Genomic DNA, 15,531 nt, shown 5'->3' on the forward strand with positions numbered 1-15,531 from the left:
TTAGACTTGTTCAGATCTGGAGCTGGTCCCAGCAGATTGTTACCTGAAGGCAGGTTCCACTATGGATTGAGGTATAGACAACTACACACTCACTTTCAGACCTCCTAGAATTTTTTTGAATCTCAAATTAACCTTAAACATATATTTTCAAATTGAAGGAGGAAACCACTGGGAGTGAACACGCAAACCCCCATATAAAGGCTCCCAGACCCAAACTCAAGCCAGGGTCATCTCATTGTGTGGGGTGTGTTGACAGTAATCACAGTAGTGATTTGTATTGTTGGTTCTTCTAACTGGTTTTACAGTTAAATCTTCTACATTGCACTTTGTATGTCCTGTACGATGAACTCATTGGTTCCTGAGCTGAAATGATATAGGGGTGACCATCAATGATGTGTGCAACCTCAGATATTAAAAAGCAAGGAATAGCACACTGGTAAAAACTGTCTCCACATAGGAAGAATGTCCCTGGTTCCAACTTAATCTTCTGCAAGGTTTATTTCCCTGGTGTTTCTGGTTTGTTAGGTCATTTTGTGACTCTTAATTTCTCTTATTGAATATATGGATGGATGGATGGATATTTATTGAGCTTATCTATTTTAGTTTTGTTTTATTATTTTCTGTCACTCGTGCTATAAAGCACATTGTGATCCATATATCTGAGAAAGGTGTTAAATAAATGAAATTGACTTACTTACTTGCTTACTATTGATGAACAAACCAAAAGGCCAGAACATCCACAGTGTTTGAAATTGTCCTTAAAAGGCATGCAGACTCTATTATACCGTCAGTCACGTTCATATACTCCTCTCACAAACTCTAGACATCCAAGATGGTTCAAGGATTTCTACTTTGATCATTGAATACAATCTACATGGAAATAAATTAGGCAGTTCTTACACTATAAATCCTTTCTGTGACCCTGCTGCATCACGATACAACTGTATAATTTGTTTCAGGTGTTTTGGGGGTTTTTGGTGCACACAAAAGCCCATTTTTTCATAATAAACAATGATCAACAGTGGTATACAAAGAAATGTGAATTGTGAACTCTTGTTAAACTTTGAATGTAAAGGTCATATGAAAGGTCTAAAATGGAAGTACAAGGAACACTGATTTTCTGCTTTGTTTGTCTTTATTAGACATGAGGTCACAGATTTTTGTAAAATTAAGTATAAAGTCAATATATTCACAGAGGATGGTAGGAAAAAAGGGGGGCTGCGGGCCCAGCTGCACATAATGTTATATAACTTTGTATTTAGTCATGTGTTCACATTAGAAATTGAAAATCATAGGGGAGGATTTGATTTTAAGCAGCAATATGTATATCAATTGTTGTTGTACAAATGGAGGTTGTGGAGGTTTTTCTGATCATTTGGGGCGTACTGTTGTAAAGATTTATTTGCTTTCATGAAAGGAACAAAAACTAATAAATCGATTAAATGAAATCTACAAACTAATTTCCTTTACAGGTGAAGTTAAATGGACAAAACGTGATTAAGTGTGCTCCAGTTTGGAAGATCGCTCTCATGCAGTTGCCCCTTTTCTTTGTCCCCCGTTGTTTTTCACAAAGCGTCAAACCCCAGCATCGACCTCGCGCGCTGTAATGAACCTCTTCCTCCCTCAGGGGGTCCCTGAAAAAAAAGAAAAGAAAAAAGAAAAACCCACCTTGTGCTCACGCGTAATGGGCGGCGCGAGAGGGAGAGGGACTGTGCCACGCTTGTGCGCATGCTTTGGCGCGCGGATGGTGTGACGACGGGCGGCGCAAGTCTTCACCATCACTTGCATGGGGTTGACGCGCGGCTGCGAGGATTTGCAAAAGAAGAGGGCATCGCGCTGCGGATCGGAGAACGCGTCGGACCAGGGGGCATCATGGGCAAAGTGCAGGGTGGGATGAAATGCGTGAAATATCTGCTCTTCGTTTTTAACTTCATCTTCTGGGTAAGTCCTCCGCCGCGCGTGCAGCAAGCATGGAAACAATGTTTCTAATTTTAAAATCCCTCTCTGTTTTTTTTAATCAACGTCACTGCTTTCATTATTGTCAACTTAAATAACGTGATTTATATAAGTAAGCAACTAGATTTGTTTTCATGGGGTTCATCCTGTTATTGTGATGCTCCACCTCACTGTTGTTTACATGCCTCACATTGATCCTGCACACATTGGTTGATTTTAATTAATTAATTAATTTATTTATAATGAGCCGGGCTCATTATGCAGCGGGAAACTGTGGATGCAGCAGATTCCCTCTTTCGAACTGCACTGTTCACACTTTCTCCAACTCCAGACCCCCCCCCCCCCCCCCCCCAACACCCAACATCCCTAAACTCATCCAGATTTATAGGATCAATTATCTTTTCATTTCAGTCCATTCCAAGCTGCTTAAACAAAAAACGATAGCCTCTGAAACTGCCTCTACGAACCTCTGTTTAGTAATTAATGAGTGAGTCCAATCTGGGCTTGTAAGCCACTAAACCGTTTAACATTCATGATGATTTATCTTGTGTCGTCCAGAGCTGCAGTATGTTGCTACGTTTCCAACACACACTCATCAGTTGGCATCATGCTGTGACTTCCCTGCTGCAGGTCTGAAAGTATGGGGGAAGGAATTTTTTTTTTTTAATTTTTTCATCGACAGGATTTATTTGTTTTGGGAACAATGTGTGGTTTATTTATTTTGTTTCTTTTGGCTTGCTTTTGGTGCAAATGTACAAGCAACTCTTTTTCATGGTGGATTTAGTTTTGGTTTTCTCTGCAGTGACGTGTGTGACATCTCAATGTATGATTTAGAGCAAGGGACTTTAATACTTTAGGGTTAGAAAAAGCTGTTCCACAACTGTTAGGATTTAATATGCAAACGTGTTGAGATTATTTAGCTGACAATTGCACTTATTGACCAAAATGTGAATTTTTTGTCCAGGTCATTTTCTGGTGTTGCTGGCCTCTGATATAATAACAAAATGGAACTGAAAATATAGTAGCATATGTCAAAAGTATAACTAAAGCTTTTTTTTTAAAAGCCGGAATCAAGATAATGTTATTTGTGGTTCTCTTTTTAAAGTTTTTTCCCTCTTTATTTATTAAAAAAATGTTTTAATAAGCTTGGCTTATGCTTACTTGGGATTGGATTAATCAAATCAATCTATATTTGTATAGAACTTTTCAGATGGCATTTGAAAAACACTTTAACTGAAAATATTTGCATGTGCAAAGCTATATGCACATCTACACGTGTGTACGTGTACACAGATGTGCACAAACACATGTTGAGACACAGAGCTGCACTGCAATTTTATGAAATAACCCAAGAAGTCTTAACAAGGTGAATCATTCAATAACAGACACTGCACTGTGCAGTATAAAGCCTTTCCTTCTGTTTTCTCATCCTGTGCTTCACATCCTGCAAAAGCACCTCCGATGATAAATTCTTGGTTTGTAATAGATCAGCAGATCCTTCTTCAGATTGTAAGATAAGAAGACTCTTGTTAAATCGTGAACAGAAGCTGCATTTCTGTTTAGATGTTGTGTGGGTCTTTAATGAAGTGAATACAAAGGATGACAAACAAGTTTATGGGAGAGTGTCACAGAAATGCAAAGTGCTGGCTTGTTGTTTCAGACCCTTTCAGACCCTTTCAGTAGTTGGTGATGGGTACTGATATTTGACTGCTGAGTATATTTGCTTTAAGACGGCTGCATTGACTTATCTGTGCTCCGTAAGAAGATCACTTGTGTCGAATAAAGTGACAGCGGCTTCTTTGTTTGGCAGTTTTGGGGACTGAAAGCACACCCGTTGTGGTCGGAGCCAAAAAAGGCGTACAGTACGCTGTCATTTTGGGGTGCAGAGCCAACAAGCGGCCCATGCCAGCGTGAGTTACATCACCCAGGCACCGTGAGACTGGCACAGCCTGTGGCTGAAACCCACCATGGGCAGATGGAGCACCGACGCCGGTGGTGGTGTTCAGGCGTGATACTTTCACGCTCCATGTGGACATGAGAGTTGCAAAAGTCTCAGTTTGACTTTTACAAACTATTTTTTGATCGTTCGTAGGCTTTTTGAGTACAAGGAACAGACAACGAAAAGAGTTTCAGAATAAGAAGTCCACTAAGTCTTGCTTGTCCGGTGGGATTCAATTTCTTTATACTGTTACAATGTTTAGGGTTGATGATTCTTCATGAATTTCCAAAGTTTGAATCATTTTAAAAGAAAACATTGCACTCTATGTATGCACTCTAAATGGCTTTTTTTGTTTACATTTGCATTTGTTTTGAAGGATTCCAAACTATAGCAATGTCTATTCACTGATGGACGAATGCATATGTAGTACAGCCCACCTTTTCTGGTCCATATTCCAGGTTGTAGAAACAAAAGATCAACTCAAATATTGTCAAGGCTAGTCACTCCTCAACAAATCCCCTAAAAATATTGATTTTCTTCTCCAAATTAGAAGCAAATAAACTAACTACATGTATTAACTGACCATCTGACCTTATCTCACGTTTTTCTCCTGCTGAGCAGGAACTAAACTGGACTTAAACCCTCAACCCTATCTTATAGTTTCCTCGTTGACAAAACAAAAACCTGAAAGTAAATTAACAAAGTTAAGCTGAACTAGCTCACACTATGCTAGTTTTCTCACTCTCTTCTTGGAACAATAGAACAATAACAAACTAAACTACATTGAAATAAATAAAACTAAAGTTTAAAAAAAAAAAGTGCTTCTTGGGTTTGTATGAAAAGTCAGATGTATTCCTTTTCTCAGAGTGACACTTGACCTGAATTGATTTGTTTATTTCTGGCTGTGGTTTCTCAGGAAGGAGGAGTGATGCTTCACAGAGAAGATTTCTTTTAAAAAGGCCTTCAGCTATTGCAGAAGTGAAGCATTAACATCTCTGGCAGGAGCTTGCTTTGAATAACGAGATGGGAAAAAGAAACTACCTCTGAGCATTGGTGGACACTTTTACAGAAGAGACAAAGAGGAGAACGTCATCTGCGGAATGTTAATTAACTGATGATACAAGACAGATAAAGAAAAAAACAAAACATATAAAGGAGGCCGTGCTGCTGAGGCCTGAAGGGATTTCTGGACAAATGGCTTGAGAGGAGCTGTCACCACTGACGTTATTTAATTCAAAGAAGCTTCACAAGACTCTGAAATGTGTGAATCTGTTTTTTAACAGCATTGTTTACCCAGATAGAGTGTGAATCTCTGGCGTGAATGTTAATATGATAATTTTTTTCCCCCTCTTTAGCTGTCAGGCTTGTTGGTGCTGGCAGTGGGACTGTGGCTCAGGTTCGACCCTGAAATAGTGAAGCTCCTGACGGATGATGAAGCCCCCTCCACCTTCTTCATTGGTACGTCCCCCATTTCCACACCTTCACTTCACATCGGCCTCAGATTTTGCTTTCAACAAATATAATTACAATGTAGTCATCACAGAGCTCTTGCTGAGACAAAAACATGAGCACACAAAGTTACTGACATGGATTTGTGACATATAAATGCATGAAGATTGAACAAAAGAGCAAAGTTTAATTCAGTGTGATGAGGTCCTCCAGCTGGCTAAACCTATATCATCACAACTGATCAAGTGTTTCAGGGTAGAGGTGAGTACAGTTTGACCTGCAGGGCCACAGTCCTGTACGAGTTTGCTCTGCTCCTGCTTCATCACGTCTGACTGTAAGGAAATACTTTATCAGGTTTAATATAAGATGGTTTGATCTCCCATCTAGCCATGACCATATGCTGAAGTATCTTTAGGCAAGACACTGAACCCCAACTTTCACAACATGGTATATGAGCACCTTTGCATGGCAGCATTACAATTGGTATTATTCTGTGAGTGTGTGAAAGACTGTGTGATGGGTGAATGTGAGTAACTGTTTGAAGAGTGTTTAGACTGATGAAGCAGTCAAATGCTTTGTACTGGCAACTAAACTCCATTTTCTAAAGTCGAATTGTTAAATTCAGGCCTGCTAAGGCAGCAGGGTTTTGACAATATGCAGATTATTATATTATCTATGAGTTAAGGTGTCATGGATCAGTCCATTATCTCATCAAGGAGTGAGTTTATGAGTTTTGTTTTCAGTCATTTCTGGTGATTTTTCTGTAAAACTGTGCTGATCACTTAATGCTGTCTGTGTTTCAAGAGCTGTAACTCTGCATAATTCTGAATATGCAGCAGGAACAAGTCACAAGTGAATTTAATCAGCCCCCTAATTTCTTTTTTTACTTTGCTCTCTCAAATGTGGTCGTGCTTTTCATCATTAATTCTTCTGCTCCGGTCAATATTTTAACAATAATCATTAAAAAAAATATATTCACTATATCTGGATAGGGACACACACTGTCAGGTATAACTCAAGGCTGTTTAATGTGGTGTTAGTGATGCGTTGTGATAACCATTTTAAATGCCCTTGTTATCTTCCCTGAGGGACGCCACACTGCCATTTTGACTGAGGGAGTTTTCAGGGGCCACAGGTGTGGCAGGACAGGCATGAGTGCCTTACAGCCGCATGTTGTCTTCAATGCAACGTGATGTTTTCTCACGTCTTCTGCACAAAGCATGCTGGAAGTATTTTTTAATCATCCATTCTCTCTTCAACTATTAGGCCCATTTGACAGCTAAGTGGTTTCCCATTTGCGGTCCTCTCATCCTGCCCACTCACTCTTTAAATGGCTGCTCTCAGTGCCGTGGGCTGGTTGACGAGTGGATAAGGAAATGTCAAAGAGTGACGCAAATGCATCTTCAGTGTTTGTGCTTGGGGTCTCCAGCTGTTGGAGATTTATGTTGTACTCATAAACACTGATTTAATTACTTTTTTCCTGAAGTAATAAATGTGACAATCGGAGTCGGTCAAAGGAAGACAAATGGCTCCTGTGATAGCTGAATAAAAACATCTGTGTTTTTGCTGCAAGTTTTCACAACTGGCATTCCTCTTTCATTGATGCCGAAGGAAGAGTTTCTCTGTAAAGCCCCAAGTAAAACACAGACTAGATTATTAAAACATACAGTAGAGGAGACAAACAGCCTTCAGTGTTCAGCACTCTATACAATAGGCCCTCTCTGTGTTTCCCTGCGTAGGAGCACACAACGAGAATGAAGCCTATTCTTGCTACACCCCTTTAGACCATGACCTAAAATGGTGACTTCACTTCATCAGCTCTCGGCTGTGCTGCCATGGAGCTGGATCCCTCAGGACATATGTTGCAAGTTGGGTGGGGCAGGTGGCAGGAGGCAACCTTGTGGTTGTCGAAATAGTAATGATGTTAACTTACATAAACGTGTCTTTTGTTTTTTTTTGTTTTGAGGCCATTGTTTGGATCGTGATCCAGCTTGTGCACATAAGGAAGGGGAGAGGGAGTGGGTGTGGGGGCGATGTCCGCCCCCACACCCACTCCCCTCAATGATACCCCACACACGTTGTTGTCTCGATTTTTCACTCCAAACTTTACTCTTGAGTACTATTCAAAACCTCACAACCTCCCTGACTTAGTGCCATCTATAGGACACACACACAAACACACAAAAGTCTGTCTTCGTAAGAATTTCTAACCATTTGAATGTCAAAGTGCTATTGCAGGATATTTCTACACTTGAAATCCAGTGTAGAAATACACAATTACATCCAAATATATGCAAAACTGAACAAAATAACACACATTTCAGTTTCCAATAAAAACAAACAGAACCAACAACAGCTTGAACAAATCACTAGTCTTCAGGGCTGCTTAAATATTACTTTAGTTTATCTGTCTATGCAAGGTTCAGGAGGTGCGATTATCTTCTTATTCAGTTTGCTGATGTGATTTGTAAAAGTGGTATGTAAACTGAGTTCATGTGTATCCATCTATTTTTATTTTTAATAAACACTTTATCCAAGGTACTATTTTGATATTCAGAGGCAATCCCAGTGATCCCTGAGAGGGGAAGAACACATTCATGACAGGTCACTGCGGGTCAAACACAGAAGCACAGACAAATCCCTCACACCTGCTCACATATGTCTTTGGGCAATTTAGAGTATTTCGATAACTTCACGAGCGTGCATACAGACCATGTGAGGGGGCAGGAGTACCAAGAGAAAGTCCACACACCCACAGCTAAAACATACAAATTTAACCTACAGAGGTGCTTCCTACTGTCTGTCCATCCATCCATGCATCCATCCATCCATCCATCCATCCATCCATCCATCCATCACAGGGCAAGTGCAGCGACAGTCTCATCCACAATATGATTAAACACAAAGCTTTACTTTGTCTAGTGGATTATTTGCTCTTTTTGTGCCTTTAATTCTTCACCTGCTTCTCTCGTGATAATTTTTTACACACAAAATAACTTTTTTCAAGAAATACTTTGTTGACATAAACATATTTAGTGGAACTGATACAACTGATACTGAACAAAACTCCTGAGGAGTTCAACGGGTACAGGCTGAAAGAATGTCACCCAGCTGCAAGGACCGTGAGAAACTGGATGAAAAGGTAAAGCTGCTTGAAGAGAAGATTGAATGAAATATGTGAAAGTATGGAGTTCTTTGACTCTACTGCAACTAGTGTACATGTCAAAAATGTAACTGAACAGACACACATTGCATTGCGTGGGTTAGAAATGGGAAATTCGTTTTGTTTCGTTTTGATTGTGGACTGCATCACCAGGCAAGTCAGAATGTGACGGACTGAACATTTAACTGTGGCCGACACAACGTTGCCGGAGCTGACAGTGATGTTACTCACTGTTTTGTCTGCACATCCCAGCAACAAAAACATTGTCATTCACATTGACTCCTTTAACTGACTGCAGAGTGAGACGGGCTCTGAGGTCCTGACAAAAGTTCTTTTCCCTACTAATGGAGACATTGAAGGACTGGAAGTCGCAAAACGTTTTCATTTCAGGCCCCATTCCAACCCTGGCAAAAAAAGAAATTAACCCGTCTCTCGCCTTTTAGCCCTGAATATGTGGCTGGTTTTAGTTTGCATCTCCAATGGGATGAAGTACATTGACAACTTCAACAGCGTTTGTAACTGTAAGGACCGCTTCAAACTGCCCAAATATCCCTGGATCCAGACTGCTTGGCGCCAACATACATCATGCCCCCCGGGATAAGTCGGTCAAAGAGGCGCAGGGTGATAGGCACCAAGGACAGTAAACAGAGCCTTTCCTCCAGATCAGCCAAAGAATGACAATCATGTCTCCGTCCCAGTCCAAGACTCAGCAACTATTAGGTTAAGTGTTTTGTTTGGTGGTTTATCTGCGGTAGGAGAAAAAACCATCACACTGGTAAAAGCTCGGGGGGGAAAAGAAGATTGCAGACAGACAGAATGCAGGTGGTAAAAATCTAAAGCTCCATGTTCATTAGTACATCTAAAAAGAAACACTTTGAATACATGACTTAGAACTGAAAAAGGACAGACAGTCCTTCTTCACCAAAAACAGTAATAATGCACATACTTTTAGTGTTTAGTGTAGTGGACAGTAATCCCTCATCATGAGTTCCTCCCAAACTGTTATCTGTTGCAGCAGATTTATATGTGTATAAATGGTGCTATGTAATGAATTTACCTTGCCTTGCCTAAATTTTGACCAATATGTGCACTCACTCACTGGTTTCTGTGACATTATCAGAATCCTGGACAGGGAAGGAAGTAGACCATTATATATGAAATACTACAACTCTAGATATGTTTTATTTATGTGCAATTATTAGCAGAAATTGTTTTTGATATTAAAAACCATGTTTTATTCACCATATAATATCTTAAGGCATGTTTTCATAATTTCAGAACATGCTCTTCATTTGTTTGTAGGGAACACATTCTCTTCCATTTATCATATTTTTATTTCTGCAGAAGCCCAAAGAGATCCCCAATGCAAGAAAACTATTCATCTCTTATACAACTTTATTCTAAATGTTAATTTAGAGAATGGTTATATGTATGGTTTTATTTTAAACGTTATATTTATTTTTTGTCTTACCAGAACTGTAAATATCTGCAAACCTTAATAATTGGGAAATAAAACCTAATTAAACATTGATTTGCCCACAGCTGTTTTAATGTTGGCTCTTTAAATAAGCCTGTTCATTTATAAAAGTAAGCAATTAATAATAAACTAATCTCTACCTACGATTATTGCTGCACCTACTTGGAAATTCACAGTAAGTAGTAGTGAGTAAGTAGGTTAATAACTGTGGGAGGGGATTTGTCAAATAATATGCAATCCATTCTAATTGGAGGACGTATAAACCTCCACTCAGTTGTGAACTCTGTGAATCTCGATGTCTGCACATTGAAGCGATCTTGCAGAGGATCAGTCAGGGCGTTTGCAGCTGCGCAAATCGTATCAGGGGCTTCCTGAGCAGAAATATGGAGCTTCACAGCCAACACCTCCCTCCAGCAAAGAGACAAAACAATGCATACCATAATAAGGCAAACTAGCAGCGTTCCCTGAAGGTGGTTTTACTTTCCACTCTTGTCTTGCATGTAAACAACCGTCACACGTGTATATAAGATAGGGACGGGGTTAAACAGGGAGATTTTACAGATGTTCCTGATGCCTGCTGACATGCTACTTAAAAAATTAGGAAGTACATTTGGCAGTCGTCTGCTGGTTATCGGCACGACAGTAAAAATATTAGGGTCAGTGATGAAGTGATGGAAAATTAAGGAGCCTGGATCAGTTCATTGCGGACAGTCGGTATATACAGAAGCTTCTCTGGGCGCATTGTACTTTCCACTGCCGTAGCCGAGAATCTGCTTTGAAGCCACTTATCCCTTGCTTCCAACTCCCTTCAGCTCAGCAGTCGATTCAACTCATCTTTACCTCCTCTTTTGTTCCCGAGCAGGAAAAACAACAGCTTGCGTCCGCCCCATGTGGATTAATTAAATTGCTGCCATGGTTGCTGTCTATGTCACTGATTAGGCCCCTTAGCGTGGACCTCGGGGACCAGCCCGGTGTACAGTTACAGTGGAAAGGTCTCAGGCAGTCATCAGGGCTGGGAGAGCAAAAAGTAGTGGTAGATGACATCAGCCAGGCCCGAGGGAAGCTGTGATGGTGGCATTCAGCAGCAATCAAACCTCTCCCCAAAATTTAGATTTTATGAGACAGATGGCATCGCTTTCACTGCCTTTGCCCCGCAGGACCGCAGACAGACAAAGTCTGAGTAACGGGAAACAGAGTTAAAACATAAAACCGTGACCCTCAGTAGACTTTCCAGCTCCATCAGCTTTACAGACTCTGTCATGATTCTGTACAGACTCTGCAGCCACACGCTGAACACGCAGCCTCAAGAAGAATCTATTCACATCGTGTGGCAGTGTGAAGTGTGAAGCAGGAAACAATCCAACACTGCATTGTTCCTTCCACAGGTGGCTGCGGTTCTTTCCCTTGTTGACTTGACATTTTAAATTAACAATTTTATTGGCGCTTTCTCACTTCGTGTATTGAGACAGGGCAGCATAGGCACAATTTGTACACCAATTCTACAATTGCTTATTTGAAATTAAGCCGCTATAATACCTTCTTGATTTGGTTGGTGAGCAGCGTTTCTTTCACATTTCTTTAATATTTATTCAAAGCGTTAAAGTAAAAGTGTAGGCCGATGATAACACTTTATTGTGAGAGCAGATTCGGAGGTTTTAGGCAACTAATTAAGTTTCCACCGCCACCTCTTTCCTTCTGGCATTAAAAAACCCCCACTGAAACGCTTTATATAAAGACACTGGGCTCACACTGCCATCTGCAGGTGGTATTGGGAAGTGCAGTCATGTCACAAAAACATAAAAGCATCAATTGATTTAACATGAACTGTTCAGTCTGTGATTTCATAATAAACACAAAGGTGAGTGTATTATATTTATAATTATTGTTTTAACTTATATTTCCAAGATTTAATAACATTTGCACGAATTCCTCCTATACAACACAAACAATTAACACAGGCTCATTCACAAGGCAGACAAACCAACAAATAGCTATGCTTTTCTTTTCTTGTCTTTTTATTTTATTTGTGAGCGGAACTGAATCAATTCAAACTTTTGCTACCTCCTCCATCTTTTACAACTCAAACACAATCACTGCAGCTTTATTTCAAACAAATAAAAACCCAAACACAACTGTTAATGAATTAATAGATAAATCAATTTATTAATAGATGCCCAGATTAAATAAGGTGCTAACATTATATTTCATTTCATGAACAAATAAAAATAAAAAGTCTGATTCACTCATAGAATATGTGTAAGAAGTCATATCTCAGTCGAGAAAGGAACATAATGTCAAACTTTCTTTTTTTTTTAGGCCTTTAGGTTCCAACATCAGAGTTAAAGTAAATGTTTGTCAGTTAAGATTGATTCTGTGAGCTTTATCTCAAGTTTTCATTCAGTTTTTATCACGGACTGTTCATTTATTTTTTGGATTTTCCATGTGATCTCCCTCTTTATATCCCTCTCCCCAGCCGTCTACATCCTCCTCGGAGCAGGCGCGTTGATGATGATCGTCGGGTTCTTCGGTTGTTTCGGGGCCGTACGAGAGTCTCAGTGTCTTCTTGCATCGGTGTGTTTGGGTGCTTGAAAAAAACAGATCGATGCTGCACTGTTGATATTGTAAAGGAAGTTTCCTCGAGAGAAAAAAAAAGTAGTGAAATATAATGTGATTCTTATGTTTAGGAGGAGATTAATTTTATTTCCCTTCTTGTTCCTATGAACCCCAAAAAAAGCTATTTCTGGACTAAGTGCATTTTTCAGTCTCTTAATTAGGGCATTTCAGTTCCCTGAAATAAATGAGTTTATGTTTTACAGTTCTTTGCTTGCCTCCTGATAATATTTGGAGCAGAAATCACTGCCGGTGTGTTTGGATTCTTAAACAAGGAGAAGGTAGAGTCGGCCATCCATTCAGTGTTGATTTACACAAAATAATGTATTCCCATTGTTGTTTAACTCTTCTTTTTTATTATCCACCTCCGGTAACAGATTTCTGAGGAAGTTCAAAAGTTTTATAGCAGCTCCATTGCAGAAGCCAACAATTCAAACGGCACTGTAGCCGTTTATCACCAAATAGTGAGTAAATGTTCTGAGTGACTTTCTTCAGAATGATTGTCACAACTGCTACTGACATGAAGTCATTTTACTTTGAAATGCTCAGCTGAACTGCTGTGGAGGATCTTCCCCTGAAACCACTGCTGCTCTGTGTGAAGACGCTTCGGAGGACACGCAGGTAAACTGTCCAGCAGGGGGCAGTGCAGGGTTGGGGTTTTCTTTGTCCTTTTTTTAGATGAGCGTTTAATCATATGCAGCACATTGAGGCCTCTCTTTACTTTTATGAAATCTCCTTTGTATTTTTTAATTAGTTGACATTATCCAGACTGCAATGAACAGAGAGAAGAAGAGGGAAGGATGGAGAAAGAGCAAATTAGAGAAATAAATGGAAAAAATAAAGAGAGGTGAAAAGCTGCAGCACAATCAAGCGGTGTATAATCAAAATAACTCCATCATATTGAGCTTTGTTTCCATGGTTACATGCTTTTCTCAGTCCGGAAACATGCATATGAGGTTGAGATCACATTGCAAATAAGTGAATGTGAGTTTGTGTGCATGTCAGGGTCTCTATATTTGCCATAGTTCCTATCTTATCCTGGACAAGGAGAAAATGCGATAAGTGCTGTGAATCAAAGTCAACATAAATGTGTTGGTTTGATTATTTCATCCTCACTATGAAGTCTGTCTTGTTTGTTTCAGGACTGTCTGACTGCAATATCGGAATTTTTTGACCAAAAGCTGCACATCATCGGTTTCGTGGGGATCGGTATCGCAGGAGTCATGGTGAGTGTTTTACAGGTATTTTAATAATGGAGGATACATGCTGAATATTATATGTTATGAAAGCTCTAACATGCATCTGAACATGTGTTTGTTCTCAGATTATAGGAATGGTCTTCAGCATGGTGCTTTGTTGTGCCATCAGGAACAGCAGAGAGGTTATATAGATGGTGACTCCCCCCCCCCCCCAAACAGACTACACACACACAGACAGCCACGTCGGAAGGGGAACGCCAAAGTTACATTTAGATGCCAGTTCACGTAGTTCACACTGATGTGGTGGGGATGTTCACAAACACCCGTCCTCCTCGACTCCACCAGCACTGAAAACACTGATTGCTTTCTGTCCTTTCCTTGTAACACACGCTCCGCTCTTAACACACCTCCATGACACTTTTAACGTGTTTCCGCCAGACCGGTGCGCCACAGAGGCTACGACACAGCACACAAAGCCTTCTTCGACTGAGGAATGTTGTGACTGAGGAGTATTGCTGTAAATACACCTGTTTTATACACCCCGCTGTTAACCTTATTTATTCTGTGCACTTTCTCACCCTTTTAGGCCTAATGCCAGTCATAGTGTGCTTCTGTGTTTTGAGGACTAGCCTACCTTTTGCAGAGTAAATATTCCATTTCTGTGCCTATTTTTCGTGACAGCGTCCCCCTCTTGCTATTGGACTCTTTGTGATTTGATACATGCATTAGGACTGTGCTGGCTCCTGCTGCCACTCTCAAGTATTTGCCCCTGCAAAGCACAATAGAGCGCGTGCAGCCATGGTATCAAAGACGAAAAGGTTAGGAAGGTCTGATGATAAACTGCCCCCTTTGTAAATCTCGCAACATGTTTCTCTGAAAGTCCATAACACTTTGCGCTGGAGCGTCTCTCAACTGTAACTGTGAGCTAGTTTGCATTTTGTGTGAATTGTTGTGGATGTAGATTTTGTTGCGTGTGCCAATAAGATGTGAAATATAGAGTAATATAGTTACTGTAATTCTTTTAACCGTAATAAACACTCTGGGTGCTTTTAATTAAAAAAAAATCTGTTTCTCGTCTCTGATGTGCCTCTTATCAGGGTCTAGTTCATTGTGTTTTTTGTTTTTTTTAAAGTGGTTTGGCTTTCATTTTTCAAAATTGATCCTAAAGGAGTTCCTAAAGAAGTAGAACCACTGAATCATTGTTGTTGTCTGATTTTAAAAGTAGAATATCTGTTAGCTGGTGGTTTTTAAAGGGGAAATATTAATTACATTGAAGAAAAAAAAATCATAATACACACTGCCACTTTTTCCAAATGGATGGAAAAACCTTTGAGCATCAAAGGCAGACTGATAATGTGATTAATTTAATCTCTTTCATCTGTGTTACGCAGCATTTGTGATTTATAATCATCGTCTATAAATGTTTCATCCTGTTTCTTTTTGATTTTCTTACTCCTTAACTTCAAGCTTTTGATCTCAATTTAATCTTTATCTTTCCTATAAATTGCTTGTTTAAGATTTTACTCTTGTACTGTGGTTCATATATTAACTTTTGATGCTGCTGTATGTACAAAAAATATATATTTTCTTTAAGTTTTTTAACAGGTTTTACTGGGTTTCTTTATTATTTATTGTAATTGTAATAATGCATGGAGCTTTGAAGCTTATATGTTGGGGAAGTACAAATGACTGACAAAATAAGTCACTTTTTAGTGATATTTTGCAATAGAGGCACTCT

The 15,531-nt window shown here is 39.7% G+C and overlaps 1 protein-coding gene across 1 annotated transcript; it reads left to right on the forward strand.

The window, feature by feature from the left end:
• The first annotated feature begins 1,815 nt into the window (after positions 1-1,815).
• On the forward strand, positions 1,816-14,857 carry tspan2a (tetraspanin 2a). Its single transcript, XM_080495501.1, has 8 exons — positions 1,816-1,941; positions 5,251-5,353; positions 12,458-12,555; positions 12,801-12,875; positions 12,972-13,058; positions 13,144-13,215; positions 13,737-13,820; positions 13,919-14,857. The coding sequence occupies exons 1-8, from the start codon at positions 1,873-1,875 to the stop codon at positions 13,982-13,984; spliced, it is 654 nt and encodes a 217-aa protein (XP_080351627.1). The 5' UTR covers positions 1,816-1,872; the 3' UTR covers positions 13,985-14,857.
• Positions 14,858-15,531: the final 674 nt, after the last annotated feature.

The sequence above is a fragment of the Blennius ocellaris genome (assembly GCF_963422515.1).
Source record: "Blennius ocellaris genome assembly, chromosome: 4".
In the NCBI taxonomy this organism is placed as follows: domain Eukaryota; kingdom Metazoa; phylum Chordata; class Actinopteri; order Blenniiformes; family Blenniidae; genus Blennius; species Blennius ocellaris.